The sequence below is a fragment of the Cydia strobilella genome, chromosome 4, assembly GCF_947568885.1.
Source record: "Cydia strobilella chromosome 4, ilCydStro3.1, whole genome shotgun sequence".
Taxonomy (NCBI): domain Eukaryota; kingdom Metazoa; phylum Arthropoda; class Insecta; order Lepidoptera; family Tortricidae; genus Cydia; species Cydia strobilella.
In genome coordinates, this window is record NC_086044.1 from 9,112,140 (window position 1) to 9,130,236 (window position 18,097).

Consider the following 18,097-nt stretch of genomic DNA (forward strand, 5'->3'; position numbering starts at 1 on the left):
AGAAATAAGATCAAGTAAATATCAAAGGGTGGATGCACTTATGTAGGTACTTACTCTTGCGGCAGTTATCCCTAATTGGCGAGGAAAATAGTCTCCAGACCTTGATATCTACATTTTACTAGGTACTGTGTTTGTTTGAACCAGGTTTATTTAACCCTTATCTGACCCTTTGTCGACCGGTCTGGCCTAGTGGGTAGTGACCCTGCCTGTGAAGCCGATGGTCCTGGGTTCGAATCTTGGTAAGGGCATTTATTTGTGTGATGAGCACAGATATTTGTTCCTGAGTCATGGGTGTTTTCAACGTATTTAAGTATTTATATATTATATATATCATTGTCTGAGTACCTAATAATATAACACAAGCCTCCTTGGGCTTACCGTGGGGCTTAGTCAATCTGTGTAAGAATGTCCTATAATATTTATTTATTTATTTTATTTATAATTGGCAGGTTAGTTATTTCCAATGGCAGTTTATTGAACATTTTGATCTTTAAGAGGGGGTAGCTGGTGATTCAAAAAATTAAAGTTTTAACTTTTTAAACTCTCACCTCATTATTTCATTCTCCCTACTAAAATAATAATAAGTAATTAATTTGAGAATTCTCGATTAACATTTAGGGGTATCTACCACCAGTACCACTAACCAACTTTAACATTTTTTTTTTCTAAATGCGTACTTACTGCGATATAGGATATGGTTTGCTTTTAATAATATGTTCTATGACAATATTTACCTATTATAATAGTTTATGTGACTGCTACATAATAAAAGGCATAATTTACGATAATATCGCCTTTGTTGTTTCACAAATTTTCAAATAGTTGGTCAAGCAAATCTTGTCAGTAGAAAAAGGCGCGAAATTCAAATTTTCTATGGGACGACAACCCTTCGCGCCTACATTTTTTAAATTTGCCGCCTTTTTCTTCTGACAAGATTTGCTTGACCAGCTATAAAAAGATCTATTAGTGTTTTCTAATGCAATAGATCATTTGTGTAGATGGTGAGAGTAAAAAATAAACATAAATTTTTTTTTAGTACTAGGGGGTTAGAGGAGGGTAAATTTTCAGATTCTATCAAATGAGGGCTATCGTTTTTTCGCTCACCAGTTGGCGCCTCTGTTGATGGTGGTCCAAAAGACTAAAGAACAGCTGTCAGTCATTGAAGTGACAAGTGATATTTGACATTTTAAACTATGGAAAAGACCACCATCTACACTAGCGCCCCTAGCGGCGAATTCATACGCGTTAGCCCTCATTACCCCATTACATACATAAACACAGTTCACGCACACTACTTTACTGGGACAGCTCAGTGACCCCCCCCCCCCCCCTTATGTTTTTTAAAGGTGCTATTTTGAGTTAGGTATTAACCACTAGCCTCCTTTCCTTCCCTTGAGGAATTCAAACTATCAAAGCGTTCCTTTGTAAGAAGAAAGAGAAAAAAACAGTTTTTATATAGCTTTCCTTATTTGTTCATGTCATAAGTAATGTGACGTATTTAAATGTAAATAATCCTAATTCATTTCGTTGTTGACTTTTGTATTAAGATAGGTACAAACAGCAACACTCCACAGCAGCCTGTCCATCGATGGACCTTATGCCTTTTGTAATAAGGTTTACGAACTGTCAGTTAACAGTGTAGGCGGTGGTAGGTAGGTATGCGGTTTGTACAGTCTGACAAGAAATTGTAGAAATTAAAAACTGGCAATACTATAGTGTCGTCCCTTTCAAATCAATCTAAGAAAAACGAGACAACACTACGGTATTGCCACTTTTAAGTTTCTACAATTTCTTGTCGGACTATAAAGATAGACCGAATAAAACCTAGGAGATATTTTATTAAGTCAGATATAGATAATGTTATTTACCCCAAAGCTATTGATAAGGCGCAAAATGAAATGAATGGAAATTGAACTTGTAATATTTTTTTTCGTTAGTGCATCCTAATTAAAACTTTGTCAGATGATAGTTTATGCTCTTGGAAAAAAAAATATCTTCAGCCGGCTATATCGCGATGGAAAGGCCGTAACGTAAATGCCAAACCGGAGGGTTATTTACTGGAAATGGCGCCATTTACATTTTGATCACAAAAAAATTATAAAACCATAGACAATTTGATCTTAAATTGCATAGACATAGTATAGTAGTTAGACATAAAACCAGGCGACCAGGGGTAAGAGAAAGACATATTCATGTATTGACATTTTAATGTATGGCAGCATAATCCTTTTTCTCTTTCACTCTTATAAATTTCGGTATTTCGCCATCGCCTCCTACCTATGCTGCCATAACCCGACCATGAAAAAAAACCCGGTCGGTGATAAGAACAAAGCATGGCACTATTTTCTCTTTCCTCTTATAGGAATCGCAATAAGACTATCTTTCTCTATCAAAGAGTGTCAGGCCCTTGTTATTTTATTTTATTATTTATTTATTTGGAAAGCAAACAGAAATATGTGAGCAGGAGATGAGTTTACAAATACACATTAAGGACATTCACTTATTCCCTTAACAGCTCTCACTAAAACATGTAATGAATGTTAAATTGGGATGTGTCTGAAATGGCCTTAATGTATACGCGCCTTAAAAAAAAGTGAAACTAAATGAATGAATGTAATGTAATGATAATATTTTAAACATATTCGTCATTGGTATTGATTTATTAACAAATATTTATGTTTATTTCATAATTTAAATAATAAATACAAGTAGTATATTTTTTTTAATAATGCAATGTAATTGACATTAAATTTCGATAATAGGTACTTGGTCTGAAAATACGGAAACTAATATGAGAGCTTTTAACTGAATGACATGGCATATATGGCTTTTAGCCGTTGCTCTAAGTACAATATTAAAAAAAAATACTTTCCACCCTAGGGTGGGAAATGCAATTACCGGCTAACAAACAACCTTTGAAAGGAAACTTTCCGTATAGGAGAGATGAAAACTTGTTCTTCTACGTACATACTCGTATGACCCACAAGAGATATTTTTAGGTAAACTATAATTGGGAAAATTCAGTCAATGTGGAGTTTTCTAAAGGATCCGTCCGCGCCGAACATTTCCTCGGCCGTGCGCGGCGCTCCGGCACGCCGCGACTCGTCTGTGCCGAGGGTCTCTTCCTGCTGCATCCATGACTTGTATTCTGCCATTTTTTTCACCCATTTTTCTGTAAATTGAATTTCAAAATGTTATCCTGATTCGAAAGTTCAACACCTAAAATACACCATAGCAGGTTTTACGAAAATAAGGTAAGAAATCGGTATATAGGTACATACCCATAATATAAACTAGCTAATGCGTGATTTGAATATTATACTGATCTGTCAGTGTCAAACACGTCACTTTTGACACTGACAGGTCAGTATCAAAGTCAAGATAAAATAACAAAAACTGGAATTGGCCTATTAGTTTCTTAATATTTTACATTTCCAAATTCGTACCCATTATATGCGCGCCCACTGTGCATGCGCATGACACTGAACCACTCGCGAATGGTTATACAAATTATTTGATTTATTTATTACATTTGTGGTTTTTCAAGCCCCATCCGTGGTTCGGTGCACATAAAAAGACGCCAACATCGAGTCTTTGTAGTACCCGAGAGGTACGTACGGATTTGTAATGTAAAACATTAAGAAACTGGGTCCATATTGGCTAACATAAAAAATTTCGTTCGTATATTTCTACTGATACCGTTTTGGGATATAATCATAATTCGTTATAATTTTGTTACTCGTAATTTTGCCACGACCACTATAACTCTTTCACGAATCACGAATGAATGTATGCAAACTTTCGAAAAATTTACACTACAAATTTAATACCTTACGCATTAAATATTTAATGAAAAAATTAAATGAGAAATCATATACATACTTATTTTTTTGTCCATGGGATTATTGGAATCACCATTCTCGCAGGCATCATCGAAAATTAGCTTTTAGCTGTCTGTTGCATTATTTAGTTTGAAGCTTATACCTGTTATTTCCGCAATAGTTCCGCCACTGCCTCCGTATTCTTTTGGTAAAGATTCTTGCGGTACAAATTCCCTTAATTCTTCGTAATTTTTGTGTATCTTGAACTTAAAATAAAAATAAACACATATTACACTGATTCTACACGAACCATCATTCGCTTGCCATTGTCCCATTCACTTGGGGTCGGCGCAGCATATCTTTTTCTTCCATACCTCGCTGTCACCCGTCATCTCTCTCTCACACACACACACACACACACACACTGATTCTACACGAATATGAATAAAATATGATTGTGATTAGGTAGGTACTGTAATTACCCTGTCTCTAGCTTTTGCATTTATGAGTCCTTTGATTAATTGAAAAATGGCGTCAATGCCAGCGGGTAGGTTCACGTGATGGCTGCCTTTTAACCGCAGAGGCATTGATTCCTGTAAATATTAGCGAATGGTTAGGCATCTGAACCGCGAAATCAATGTAAAATTAAAAAATCGCTGAAACTGCTTCCGAATCTAGATCCCTTTCGTCTTTTCTGTTCCCAAAATCTAGGCTATTTTGGTGTAGGTAATTAAAGCGGAAATTAAGAGCTAATAAGCTGGAAACTCGTTCTCTCAGGTTCTTTGCCTGGGTATGTAAACTTAACTTTCGGATACACAAGAGACAATTTTTATTTTTCTGCCTGTGTTTCCCTACATATTTAACTTTCAGTGTTTACCCACAAATACTGCAACTTTCTACACAACAGCCCTTATGCTTACACAAAGTACTTAATATATCACACAATAGTTGATTCTGATCTCGTCTCCTGAATATAATAATATTAAATTTACTTAATTACATACTTGGCTAACAGCTATTATTTTCTTGAGTAATGTCGGGTTGGCCTGTGCCAGATGAGCCATGGCGACTCCTTGGTAATCTACCACGATCTTCGTACCCATTACTGTCGCCGCATCGCTTTCAACGACCAAAATCTAAAAACATTATTATTGTAAACGTTAGTATATTTAATTGTAATAATATGTAATTGTTTTTTTATTTTTACATTTCAATACTTAATAAAAAATAATTTAATAAATGAGTTTCTTTGATAATGTAATAGATACATATTTACCAATTTCAAATTATACATTTTTTTTATCGTAGATTACATCTGTATGTATATAGAGATATGTATTTTCAGTCCCGGGGACTGCCGGGAAATACATACGTCTTTAGGATATACAAATACATGTTTTCTTTATTTTGCAAAATACATTTCTACACATCGAAATTTCACATAATTTAACTAAGATATCATATTACCATATTATAATTCATTTGAAAGTAAAACTAAAACCAACTAACAATAACAACTTATAAATAATAAAAATTAAAAAACAAAACTACTCTTAATTAAAAAAACATCTAAATAAGGCCCCCGCGGCATTGTGCCAAAGATGCTGGCAGCATTCCCTCGCTGAATGGCAATACTTATGCGCTGCGAGAGAAAGCCGCCAGCTCTCTGGTCACCGGTTGCGTGACATAATATATCTATGTACTGACATATATGATTTTTATTACGAAAATCATCATTCTTCACAGACGAAGACGCAGGCGGAAGCAAGTACCTAAAGGTATTATAAAGTGCATCTAAACATAATTAATACATATGTATATTAGTACGTAAAATAAAGGACCTCACTCTAGTCCAGGCGTATTTATTAAGAAAATAGTCACTTACTTGCACCAGATAAATCAAGATACACATGATGTCGGCTACATTATGTGTGTTAGGGTGGTAGAAGCCTGGGCGGATAAGGATGATGCGAGGTGACAACTTTTGAGTCGCCTCGGGAAGGATGATAACAGTTCTGAAATGTAATGTTCCAAATACATAAAAACGACCTCCTAGCCTAGTCTGTATTAGTGACCCTGCCTACGAAGTCGGTCCCAGGTTCGAATCCTGGTAAGGACATTCATTTGCGTGATAACGCAGATATTCGTTCCATGTTTTCTCGGTTCCATTACACATATAACACTTTAAACATATCTACATCGGCAACTAGTACCCACGACAAAAGACTTAATGTGCTTTATTGTGAGACTAGATCGATTTGTGTAAAATTGTCCCTTAATTATTATTTAATTATTATTAATTGCGTAATATGCAATCCATTAAGAACATTTATTAGAACGAACAAATTAATAGTTATGTTATTTCATACACATGGCTCCGACGGATAATCGCAAAACCATCGCAATACAGTTGTAACTCGAAAGTAGAACAAGATGTTTTAAAATCATGTTGTTTACTGTGTTTTTAATTATTTTTTAAATTATATTCCTTGTCGGAACCCACAAATGTCCAAAAGTTTGCACCTTTTTCTATTACCGTATTTTTTTGCGATAACCCGTCTGCCGTGTCACGCGCAAGTCCGTTAACTTAAGTTACATGAGTTACGGATAACCAGCCTAAAGGATAACTCACGTTAGACCGGGCCGTGTCCGGGCCGGAGCTTCCGGCGCATACTTTTCTATGACATAACAGGTGATCACGTGATGCTTTCCATAGAAAACGAAACGCCGGAAGCTCCGGCCCGGACACGGCCCGGTCTAACGTGAGTCATCCTTAAATCGTCTTTAAAACCGTTAAATATATATCTAAGAAAAGAAACTTGAACATTTTAAATATTTACTGAGAATAACATATGACTAAGTCATTTTTTTCCGATGGTGTCGAGCAGAACTCCTTTAACCTGTGTTTCATGATATATCCATCACTGACACCAAAATATCACCATGTTACTGGAGTTACGCATGACAGGCCGAAGAATCACGTACATTTTTTTTTAAATACATAGAAAAAAATCGAAAGTTCCATGAGTTGCGCGTGACACGGCAGCTGTCCGAGCTCCGTTTATAGATACACACACACAGCACACACAAAATACAGTGTCAAACAATATCTATGATACAACAAACCCAAGTCGGAGAAACTCCATAAACTTATTTTCAGTAGGCTTAAGGCGAAGAGTCACATCAGGTGCCGTTGTTCTCAACGTATAATATAAATCCAATTTCTTCTTAACTCGTTCCAGACTGAACTTGCAGCCTCTCAGGACTGCTACCAACCACTGATCATCTGTAAATAACAAATCCATACTGCAAAAGTTTCTGGGGACCTGGGGACCAACATACATAGTCAACGGTAAGTGACATTGAAAAGTCAGTAGCCTTACCACGACTGCGGTAACAGTGTCAAACTGGCATATTCTCTAGCGTGTGCGTAACTTACTTTCTACACATCTCGCTCGCAATAATATGCGAGTACGAGCGAGATGCATAGAAAGTAAGTTACACTGACAGTTTGACACTGACACACAGTGTTAAACTGGTGGTAGTATAGTTAGAACTTGGTATTTATTGCGCGAGAATACGGTAAATAATCGTATGAGTTCTCTAATATTGAGTATAGTAATGACACCTCAACTGACACCTATGGTTTGGAGTTATGGATGACTCACGTTAGATCGGTCCGGGCCCGTGAGGCTTCCGACACTTATTTTTGTATGACATCTATAACAGGTGGTCGGTGATCTCGTGATGCTTTCAATAGAAAACTGAAGTGTCGGGCGCCCCCGCTCGTGGCCCGTACCGTTGTATCGTCATCCTTAAATCCTACTCCGGTACTAGAGGCGGCCTCTCGAAGAAAATGTTTTTCAACACACTTGCTCAAAACGACGTTTTTATTCCACCGATTTTTGGCTCATAATCCAATATTAAACACGCGTGCTCTTTCAGTGTATTATTCCACTCGTGCTTTTTCATTATATTATCCGACTGAGTTAAGAAGCTAACTGATTGCTAATAATATGCATGGAAGGGGAGCCTTCATTAATTGGTCGGACTGGCGGGCACGGGCGCGCCCGACCGGCTGCGCGGTGCGCGGCCCGGCCGGCAGTACGAGTATGACAGATGAGATGAAACACACAATACTAACTGTTTTAACTATTAAAATTTGATTAATATGAAAGTTTCTTTTTTTTTCGCAAGTGTGTTGAAAAACGTCGTATGAAACGCGTGTGCATTGGTCATTACACACATCGGCTTTCTTATTGCGCGCTCGCTTACAGCTCGCGCGCACAATATCGCCTCGTGTGTGATGACCAACTTAGCACACTTGTATCATAATGTACTATTGGCACCTCAATGAAGTGCATGCACTTCATTGCGTTTAGTACGTCACCGACTCTGGCGAGAAGCCTCACATCCGACGAAAATTTAAAAATGAAAAATAATAATACCTATAAACCGAATAAAAGCAACAATAACATTCCACTGATTATTTTGAAATTCCACTTAAAATCGCTCGCGGCCCGACGACATTTTACTTTGGCGCATAGATTTACCATTTCGTAGACGTAACACATAGGTTGTTCACAGAACATAATGCAAAGTATTGACATATAATTCTTTATCTCGTTGTTTTTGTAGTGTTTTAACTTTTTAGGGTTCCGTACCCAAAGGGTAAAAACGGGACCCTATTACTAAGACTTCGCTGTCTGTCTGTTTGTCTGTCTGTCTTTCCGTCTGTCACCATGCTGTATCTCATGAACCGTGATAACTAGACAGTTGAAATTTTCAAATGAGATTTCAAAATTTTAAGATGATGTATTTCAGTTGCCGCTATAACAACAAATACTGAAATCAGACTAAAATAAATATTTAAGTATTCCCATATAACAAACGTGTTTTTTTTTTCGTTTTTTTGCTTAATGGTACGGAACCCTTCGTGCGCGAGTCCGACTCGGACTTGGCCGGTTTTTATTTTACTTAGAGTTCTTTAAGCGCGATTAGATCAAAATTGTTACGAGAGTCAAAGAAAGGGTTTTATGACTATTTTTATATAATTTTTATATCGCCCCTGTTAATACGTAAACATTTTCCGTCACAGCTGAAAATAAGTACCTAAATAACAATTAATCACGATTCTTTACAATGCGTATGTAGGCAGAATATGAACAGTTGCCATAACAGTTTCGCCTCTGGCTAGCTGCGCTTATTCTTTATCTTAGTGACAGACGTCAAACGCAAAAAATGGCGGACACCTCGCGGTAGGACGACGTGACTGTCCTACTATAAGCCCCGTTGTATTTACTAGTAAACTTCTAAGAAAAGTACCTATATAAAATTGGTGACAACTTCAGCACTGGGAATGACGAGTCGAATAGGCCTCCGAATGTCAGTGTCAACCCAGGTAGCAAAATGACGTCAAATGACGTCAGCGACGTCGTAATGATGTAATAATGCCGTCATTATGACGTCGCTGACGTCATTTTACGTCATTTTGCTACCTGGGAACATTCATCGTGCCAAAGATGTGCCGAAGCCTAACTTGATCTGAGCTAGATGATTGCTTAGATATTTGGTATATGGTAAATCTTAATTAGGTACTTACATTAAACATTTTTTCGCAGGTACTTTCTTATCAGTAGGACTTTCTCTTTGTTTGTATCGTCGTATCCATAATAATAAAATTTGATCGATATTTATCATTTACAAACAGTAACATCAGTTTATCATCTAGCATTTGTTGCAAATTCGGTAGTTCTGATTTTTTGCAGACTTGTTTATGATGTTGGCACAATTAATAATCCAAGTTTGAGAACTTGAGCGCCCTACGCAACTTTGTCAAAAATCGAAATAACGCGTAAATTTCGGTTTTTTTTAGATTTGGGCGATTATAACCCTAAAGTACCAGGTAGTTTTTGATAGTATCTTGTTAAGGGTCGGCTCCCCAGGTCCAATCTATGCTATATTTCTTCCTGCTCTTAGCAACTAGGGCAAGTTATAAATCATTTTCATATAATTTAGGGACGAGGAATTCATTTTTGAAATAGTCGTTATACCTTTTCGTACAAAAAAGCTTCGATGTTTGACAAAGGTGCGTTCGGCGCTCGAGGTCACAAACTTGGATTATTCATTGGACGAACATCATAAACAAGTCTGCAAGTCTGCAAAAAATCACAACTATACTGGATTTGGGCGACATATTCGTTCACTCGAAAAAGCCCTTTAATAAAGAATAAAAAAAATATGCTGGATTTGACGCAAACGAACCCCACCCCGTACTTTCAGGCGACTTACTGTATTAATTTACAAACAGTAAGATAAGTGAAACACGTACCCGTCCGGGCCTTCAAATGAGGCTGCTTTGTGATCCACTCCTTTAAGTGTTGCACGTCTTCTTGTGTCCTTTTTGTATTTTCGTTCAACTCATCTTTAGCTATCTTAGCTAAAATGGGAGCCAGTTCACGGATCATCTTCGTGTCTTACTGGAAATAATTTAAATTATCTATTTGTAGAAGAAAAATAAAAAGACTCTACTATTGTAGATATAATCTATAAAAAGTTCTCGATAAAACACTCACATGACAAAAAAGTAAAAAACTACGATTTCAAGTAGGCAGGTACTATGTTTTTTTTATTAATACAACAAACTTGTAATGATTAAAACGTACAAGCACTTTATTATTATCATATAAACAGATCGTTAAGAACGCTTATGGCCTTGTTTAAATATTTTTTAGAAAAACTTACAATTGACCAAAGGATAAGGCGTATCACTATCACTATCGACCGCCGTGTTTGCCGGTGTGTATCGACTAACTGATAAATATTACGATTGCTATCCTTATCTAATGTAGGCTGGCTGACAGCAGAATGTCCTTCTGAATCCTAGAACGTGTCAATGACTAGGTATTATGGGATATTATTTCAGTTTTTCTGTTGGCAGATTCGCAACCCAGTACAGATTATGTAACAATATTCGTGGTTAATTGTTATACGTAATAATTTTTTTTACAAAAGCCCATCTTGCGTGTAGTTGTTTCCAGTTTGCAAAAAAACGCATTTTATAAGCATAATAAATTAATATAAATACAGAGTGAAATTTTAACCACCAGCCAGCCATTTAAATTGTGTATTGCTTGACATTTGTACCTATAGGTACAAAATCTTAAAAGGTTAAATGAATATGATGTTACACATCATTTTAAATTAGAAGATATTAGAACTGCTTGTAAATTGATTTCAGAAGACTGCTTTATGGGTTCCATTGATTTGACAGAGACATATCTTTCCCTGCCAATTGCAGAGTCACACAGAAAGTTTCTAAGGTTCAGTTTTGACGAACAACTTTTTCAGTTTATTGCATTACCATATGGGTTGTGCTCTGCGCCCTATGTTTTCACAAAATTACTCAAACCGGTTTTGAAGTAACTGTAGACGCTTGTTGGTAGTTACTATAAAAAGCTCGTATCTTGTAATGTCATGCCATGCCATGTTGTCTCGTAATGTTTTGCAGTGCATTGCTGCTCGGTAAATTTTCAAAAAAGAATTACGGGGTCATGAAATTGGCCCAAGTCATAATTTTGTTTGGAACTAGCTACATATTATGTACCTATGATAGGACCCCACTCCTCCATTTATATACCTCTGAATCACAATGTGTAAGGGAAAATAAGCACCACTACAATTTTTAAGGTTTTATTTACAGGATTAATACTACTTAGTGTATGTAAATTAGTCAAACTGTAGTTGTCTAAAGGAACCCTCGACTCCAAACATGTCCTCGGCCGTGTTCGGCTTACCCGGCCGCTTGCCCTCGTCCGACCCATACTGCAGGTCTTCATCTAACCAGGTGCCGTATTCCTCGACCTTCTGTATCCAATATTCTGAACAAACATTAAAATGATATAATTATGGCAAGATACAAAAATGCCTTAACGATTATTTGCCCTTCAAAGCTAATAAAAAATGTATCCCTTTATAAATCAATTACGCACATTTATGTTTGACGACTTTATATCAATATCTAATGCGGGATGCGGGTCATGTTTGTGATCAGAAGTCATCGTTTGTAAAATAAAGGATGCTCATATGGATAGTAGCGCAGTAGCGCAGTGATAGCTCTGCAAGGCCAGGATTACACTTGTAAGTTTTACTTACGTAAGTAGGGACAAAGCTATTTGCTAGAATGAGATAACGATATTCATATCTCATTCTGTAGTATAGCTGTGTCCGTACTTACGTAAGTAAAACTTACAAGTGTAATCCTGGCCTAAGGGAAACTTTACAGGTAGGTAATTAATATGGATTTTGATAGGTGATGAAATGTATGGTATATTTAATAAAAGGCTAAGCCAACTCGTTGGAGGAAACTAACCGTTTATTTCTTGGATTGTTCCGCTGTTGCCTCCATATTCCGCTGGTAGTATTTCTTTTGGTACGTGTTTGTACAATCCTTCATAATCTTTATTGTGGACATGTATCTAAAAGAAAATAATTCAGGCAACTGTTTCATTTTGGCTACTTAATTATTTATATGAGTTGGGACTTATGAAACATACTTAACGATAGGTGAACCTTTCATAAATCGAGTTGTGTCAAATTAAAAATATAAGCAAGTAGAACGTTGCATTCTTTAAAAACCGGCCAAGTGCGAGTTGGACTCGCGTTCCAAGGATTCCGTACATTACACAATTTTACCAATGTATTTTTTTCAATGTGATACGTTATTGAAATGACTTTCAAAAACCTATAGGGGTCGGATCAAATACTAATACTAAGTAATTAAACTAATTAAGTAAGTACATTTCTAATAGTTTTTCTTGTCATCTTTATGTAGTGATAGGTGGAGCTACTTTGTGTATTTTTTTTTTTCAAAATTTTAGACCCAATAGGAGATAAAGGAATAATGGTAATTTTTTTGTATATTTTCTTAAATAACTTCTACCTACCTGCCAACCTACCTGGTCCAACGTATATCTTTGGCGGTTCAACGGGGGAACGCCGCTAGTACTCATATTATGGGGACGTTTGGGCCGGGTACTTACCGGATTAGGGTATAGGTTTCCTCTTTTATGTTATTATTATTGTACTCAATTTTTTTTCTTTGTTTTTAATCAATGTTGACGATGCGTGTTGCAAATAACTTACATGTAAACGAACGTTCTGTTTTGACGAAACCTGAGGTGGATGAGCTTATTGTAATGTGACGAAGCCTGCGCTGTGGATCTGATGGTATGCCTTTTTTTTGGTTAATAAAATTTTCTTTATACTTCTAAACTATTTATTTTAAAATTACAAAAAAATATAAATTTGAGATTCTCAAAATGAGCTCTTTCAGTTGATATGCAACACGATATAGTTTGAAACTTTTTTATTTAATTTTCTTATTTACCCCCCAAAAGTAGCCACCATGTTTAAAATTTATTTGTTTACGTTACATGTCCGTTTTTGGGCTACAAATTTACATATGTGTACCAAATTTCAGCTTAATTGGTTCAGTAGTTTTGGAGAAAATGAGCTGTGACAGACGGACAGACAGACAGACGCACGAGTGATCCTAATAAGGGTTCCGTTTTTTCCTTTTGTGGTACGGAACCCTAAAAATTACTTACAAGAGCTTAATCAGCACTTAATTATGAATCGTATAATTTAAAGATAAAAATTTTCCTAATAATAACAATGTCAGGCACATCTTATGGTTAGGGACGTATATGATTACAAACGCCTAGACTAGGATAATCCTGAATTAATCGATTATACGAGCAAAATACTTACTCTCTGCTTGAGTTTTTCATTAATGAAAGTTTTCATTAAGTTGAACACTGATTCGAAAAAGGATGGCGTGTTCAGATAATGAGCTCCTTTAATTCGAACAGGAGCCGCATCCTGAAAATAGTTTTTTTTTTTTGTAAAAACCGTTTTGTTCCATATCCGTATTACTTATTCAATTGCTATTGCCGTTTTTGGTCTTCATCATCAAATCAGGTTGATGAAATTATAAGAGGTACCTAGAATGTACCATGCTAGTTAAGTTTTAGCTCAATCGAAAACAGGAAAGTGGGTCAAATGTAACTTGTAACCGGGACATGTGAATTAGAATAAAAGCTGATATAAATGTATAAGTAAGTAGGCAGGTACCTAAGTCCATTGTAATAATGTAGACTACTATTTTATTAAAACAAAAATGTCCCAGTCCCAGTGCTGAATACTGTCCCAAACGGCTGTCACTATTGGAATTAGGATGTCAAACACTACATACTATTGAATAACTATATACATTTTAAAGTAAGTAATTTTTTTTCATTTGTGCTCAAGCTTTCTCGAGCATCTTGCATCAACAAGAAATTTAATTAAAGATTGGAAAAAAATATAATTTGTGAGATGATAACAGCAAGTACTTAACTTATTAGTAACATACCTGGTTAGTAACAGTCACCTTCTTCATTAGTGAGGGCGTCATTTGCCCAAAGTGAGCCATCGTAGATCCCTCTAAATCCATAACGCTAACTGCACCAGATACCATATACGAATCGTCTTCCATGTATAAAATCTGAAAATTATTTTATTATTCTTGATGAGTACCTGGTTCTAATTGTGGTTTGAGGATGTTTTAATACCTAATTAGTGTATATTTTAGCTGTAGAGTTAAGGTAGCCCCCCCTCCCCTGCAAACGATACATATAATATATAAATACTTAAATACATAGAAAACACCCATGACTCATGAACAAAAATTTGTGCTCATCACACAAATAAATGCCCTTACCTACCGGGATTCGAACTCAGGATCATCGGCTTCACAGGCAGTGTCACTACCCACTGGGCCAGACCGGTCGTCAAAAATAAAGATAAAAATATATTTTTACTTATACAATTTTTTCAATGATTAGTTAGTCAAAGATTAGTTTCAATGGTTAATGTTTTGAAATAAAATTCCTTTTCGGAGGCTTGGCTTTGGCTTTGGCTTTAATATGAATAATGTTTTGTCAGAAATAATGTACCTAGTTAGTATAATTACACTACTCCATACTTGTTAGTTATTCTATTATTAATATTATAATATATTCCGGGTGGGCCCTGTAGCACGAGCAAATAATTAAAACATATATTGGACTCCTCAAACGGTAAAACTTTTGTTTAAATATTAACAACTTTTAGAAATGATCCTATTGCGTATTTTTTATTATTATTCTTCCTATTTTTCATACAAATTAATTATTATCTTCAATGTACGCTATCATCATTGTAAATTGACGTTGCTTGTCACGCTTTAAAGATAACAAAATTCGCAATACATTTTGCATCTTAGATTAAACTTTAAAGTGTACTAAAACCAAACTAAAACAGTTATTTGTATATAAAAGTCGCTGTACAATTGTTGGTCAGTTTGAGGCGTACCTATACCTACAGCGTACAGTTCAATTTATTGTTCCTGCTACAGGGCCCACCCGCTATTGTCAAGTATTTTACCTTCACGATAACACTAACCGTTGACATTATGTCAACGATAGATATCTTGTTTGGATCATAATGGCCAGCTCTCATTATGACAACTCTAGGCGCCGTTGGACTTGCTAATTTCGGTAAAATGGCAAACGTACTGAAAACATACAAGGTCTTTTTAGGTAAATTAACCTTAGTTTTCACATTGGATGCGGAGTTGCGAATCCACACGCCACTCCGGCGGTGTCGCTCGCACTCACTCGCTATATTTGTGCATAGCGTTGTCTCGCTCATACACGGGAGCCGCGTGAGGATCCGCATTTGTGTGATAATCACGTCACCTGTTACAGTTTTTTCACGAAGGAAAAATACAAGTAATTTTTCAAACAAGTTTTACCCATTTTTGATAATTTCCTTGAACTTCGGATCTCTGTGATGAACTCGGAATAGCTCAGGAGCAATTGCCCTGACTGAATAGTGTAGATCTAACTTCTCCTTGGCACGTTCTAAACTGAACTTAGATCCACGCAGAAATGCTGCTAACCATTGATCATCTGACAATAACGTACTTAGTTTAGAAGTTAAATGAAATATTTAGGGGAGGCAGTCCATACATGTACCTAAGTAAAAGTGAAAACAAATCTATGAATATCGAAGTGTAGGACATCATTAGGTCGATCGGTCATCGATAGGTCTTTAAAAAACAAGCAAAACTTTTTTGATTAAGTGAATACTTTTGAAAATAATCGCTTTGAAAGTCCAAAAAAATGTGTACCTAGTTATAGGTAGAATAATTATACAAATTTACAAATAAATGACACACTTTCTTCATTAATGGTAAATGAGTTAGTAAGTGTGCAGTTGTAGTGTGAGGAACTGTTTCGATCGTACGTAATTATTGAGATCGCCGTCCTTACCTGTCCTAGCATTGAGGTGAGGCTGCTTGGCCAGCCATTCCTTGAGATGTTGTATTCCATCTTGAAGCCGCTGCGGGTCTTCCCCCAGCTCTACGCGAGCTTTTTCTTGCAACTCGGGTGACAAAGGTCGGACTGGCATTTTATCCTAAAATACACGTGAACATTTTTGCATTATTCTTTGTCGAGAGCTAGAGCTCCCATTATTCTTCGTCAAATCTAGTAACATACCTAAACGCCTTATTATGATTTTATCATATTTTAGCTTAACTTTATAAGTTTCTAAGTCATAAAAACTTAACCAATGTATTTCTAAAAGCAATATTTCACAGTCCACCAAACATCGGAACGCTTCACGGTAGAGATCATAATTATGGAATTGTATTTTCGTAATGCACTTAAGTACGCCAATACCTATTATAGATATACCTAAGTTTTTAAAAATTAACAATAACAGACAATATTGAAACACAACATTGAGCAATTATATACTTTTTATGAATAACCACGTCTTCTTGTGTGCGCACTCGCACAAATAAACTTATGGAATTATATATATTCCATTCTTTGTGTTCCTTCCTTTGTGTGTTGCTTCATAACCAATAAACTAAAAATAATAGCAAAATCTTCAGAACAGTAAGAATCAGACAAAACATGCCAACCTTACCTTAAATTTACTTTTAACAACAGTTAAAAATTACAGCACAAGATTATTGTAAAATGCTATCCGAACACTAAGATTATAAATGGATCAACAAGCTTTGTTATAGCCTTATAGCTGCCGATACCGCGTATTATCTCGCTGATAACCTTCCTTTCCCCTAGTAATTGATATTTAGGGCGACAAACATAGTAATAAAAGATTATTTGTTATAATTATTTTAGGTAACTAACTACATACATATCTAGGGGACCAGGAGTTGCTTTAACAGAAAACAATATTTATTAATAATTATAATTATTATAAAAGTCATGTACTTTACGAATGAATGTGGAGGGAGGTACGAGGAAAGGAAAACCGAGAAAAAGGTGGATGGACTGTGTTAGAGATGGCAGTACAGATGTAGTGCATAGGTACCTAATTGTTTTCCATAGTATCTTCTCGGGAACGTTCGTATTTGTCATGCTACTTCAGTCAACCTCAGTACTTTTTGCACTGACTGAAATAGCAAGACACATTCGTACGTTTCCGTGAAAATACGTTGGAAAATAATTAAGTATGCACTACATCTGTAGCACCTTTTTACAAGCTTTTATTTAACTTGCCCTGTTAGTATTTAAGTCTCTTAGTTTAGTAAGTTAGTGTGGGTCAAATCTTGAAAGCTTGACCCACTTCCCGATTTCCGATTGAGCTGAAAATTTGCATGAATATGAAAGTCGAGTGACAATGCAATATTATGGTATCATCGAGCTGATTTGATGATAGAGACAGGAGGTGGCCATAGAAACTTTGATGAAACAATAACGCAACCTAATTGTGTTTGGGGTTTTTAGTATTGTCTCGATGAGTCTTAGTTGCCTGTAGGCCGAGCACATGATTGGCGTGACAGTATCTCGCCGCGAGATAGACTACCCGTCTTTTACTAACTGTATGAATTAAAGGGGGACGGGTAGTCTATGTCGCGGCGAGATACTCTCGCGCCAATCATGTGCTAGCCCGGCTGTGGTAAGAAATGTTAAGTCAGCGATAAAAGGACTTAAATTCATCACCCTCGTCTGCCGTTACATTGTTAGAAGATAATGTCCCAGAATATAGTAGACCTTCATTTTGAACATGTGAGTGCCTCAGATATAATAAAGGCGTTTAAATCAATTAATGTCAAAAAAACTAGTGACCTCTGGGGAGTATCTGTCCATGCTGTCAAATCCTTAATAGAAGTTGTAGCGCCTGACTTGGCAGTTATATTTAATAACAGTGTTGAT

General features: G+C 36.1%; 1 protein-coding gene across 1 annotated transcript in view; it reads right to left on the reverse strand.

Annotated features, from left to right (window-relative positions):
- Positions 1-2,779: 2,779 nt before the first annotated feature.
- Positions 2,780-18,097, reverse strand: part of LOC134740905 (uncharacterized) — a 29,945-nt gene continuing 14,627 nt past the window's right edge. The window contains exons 6-20 of the mRNA XM_063673559.1: positions 16,178-16,322; positions 15,658-15,814; positions 15,288-15,417; positions 14,227-14,367; positions 13,593-13,703; positions 12,193-12,298; positions 11,560-11,701; positions 11,093-11,102; positions 10,153-10,288; positions 6,948-7,107; positions 5,707-5,836; positions 4,826-4,957; positions 4,304-4,414; positions 3,985-4,087; positions 2,780-3,172 (exon numbers count right to left, since the gene is read on the reverse strand). Coding sequence (XP_063529629.1) covers positions 3,021-3,172; positions 3,985-4,087; positions 4,304-4,414; positions 4,826-4,957; positions 5,707-5,836; positions 6,948-7,107; positions 10,153-10,288; positions 11,093-11,102; positions 11,560-11,701; positions 12,193-12,298; positions 13,593-13,703; positions 14,227-14,367; positions 15,288-15,417; positions 15,658-15,814; positions 16,178-16,322 — 1,866 coding nt within the window. The 3' untranslated portion in view covers positions 2,780-3,020. The remainder of the gene's footprint in view (positions 3,173-3,984; positions 4,088-4,303; positions 4,415-4,825; positions 4,958-5,706; positions 5,837-6,947; positions 7,108-10,152; positions 10,289-11,092; positions 11,103-11,559; positions 11,702-12,192; positions 12,299-13,592; positions 13,704-14,226; positions 14,368-15,287; positions 15,418-15,657; positions 15,815-16,177; positions 16,323-18,097) is intronic.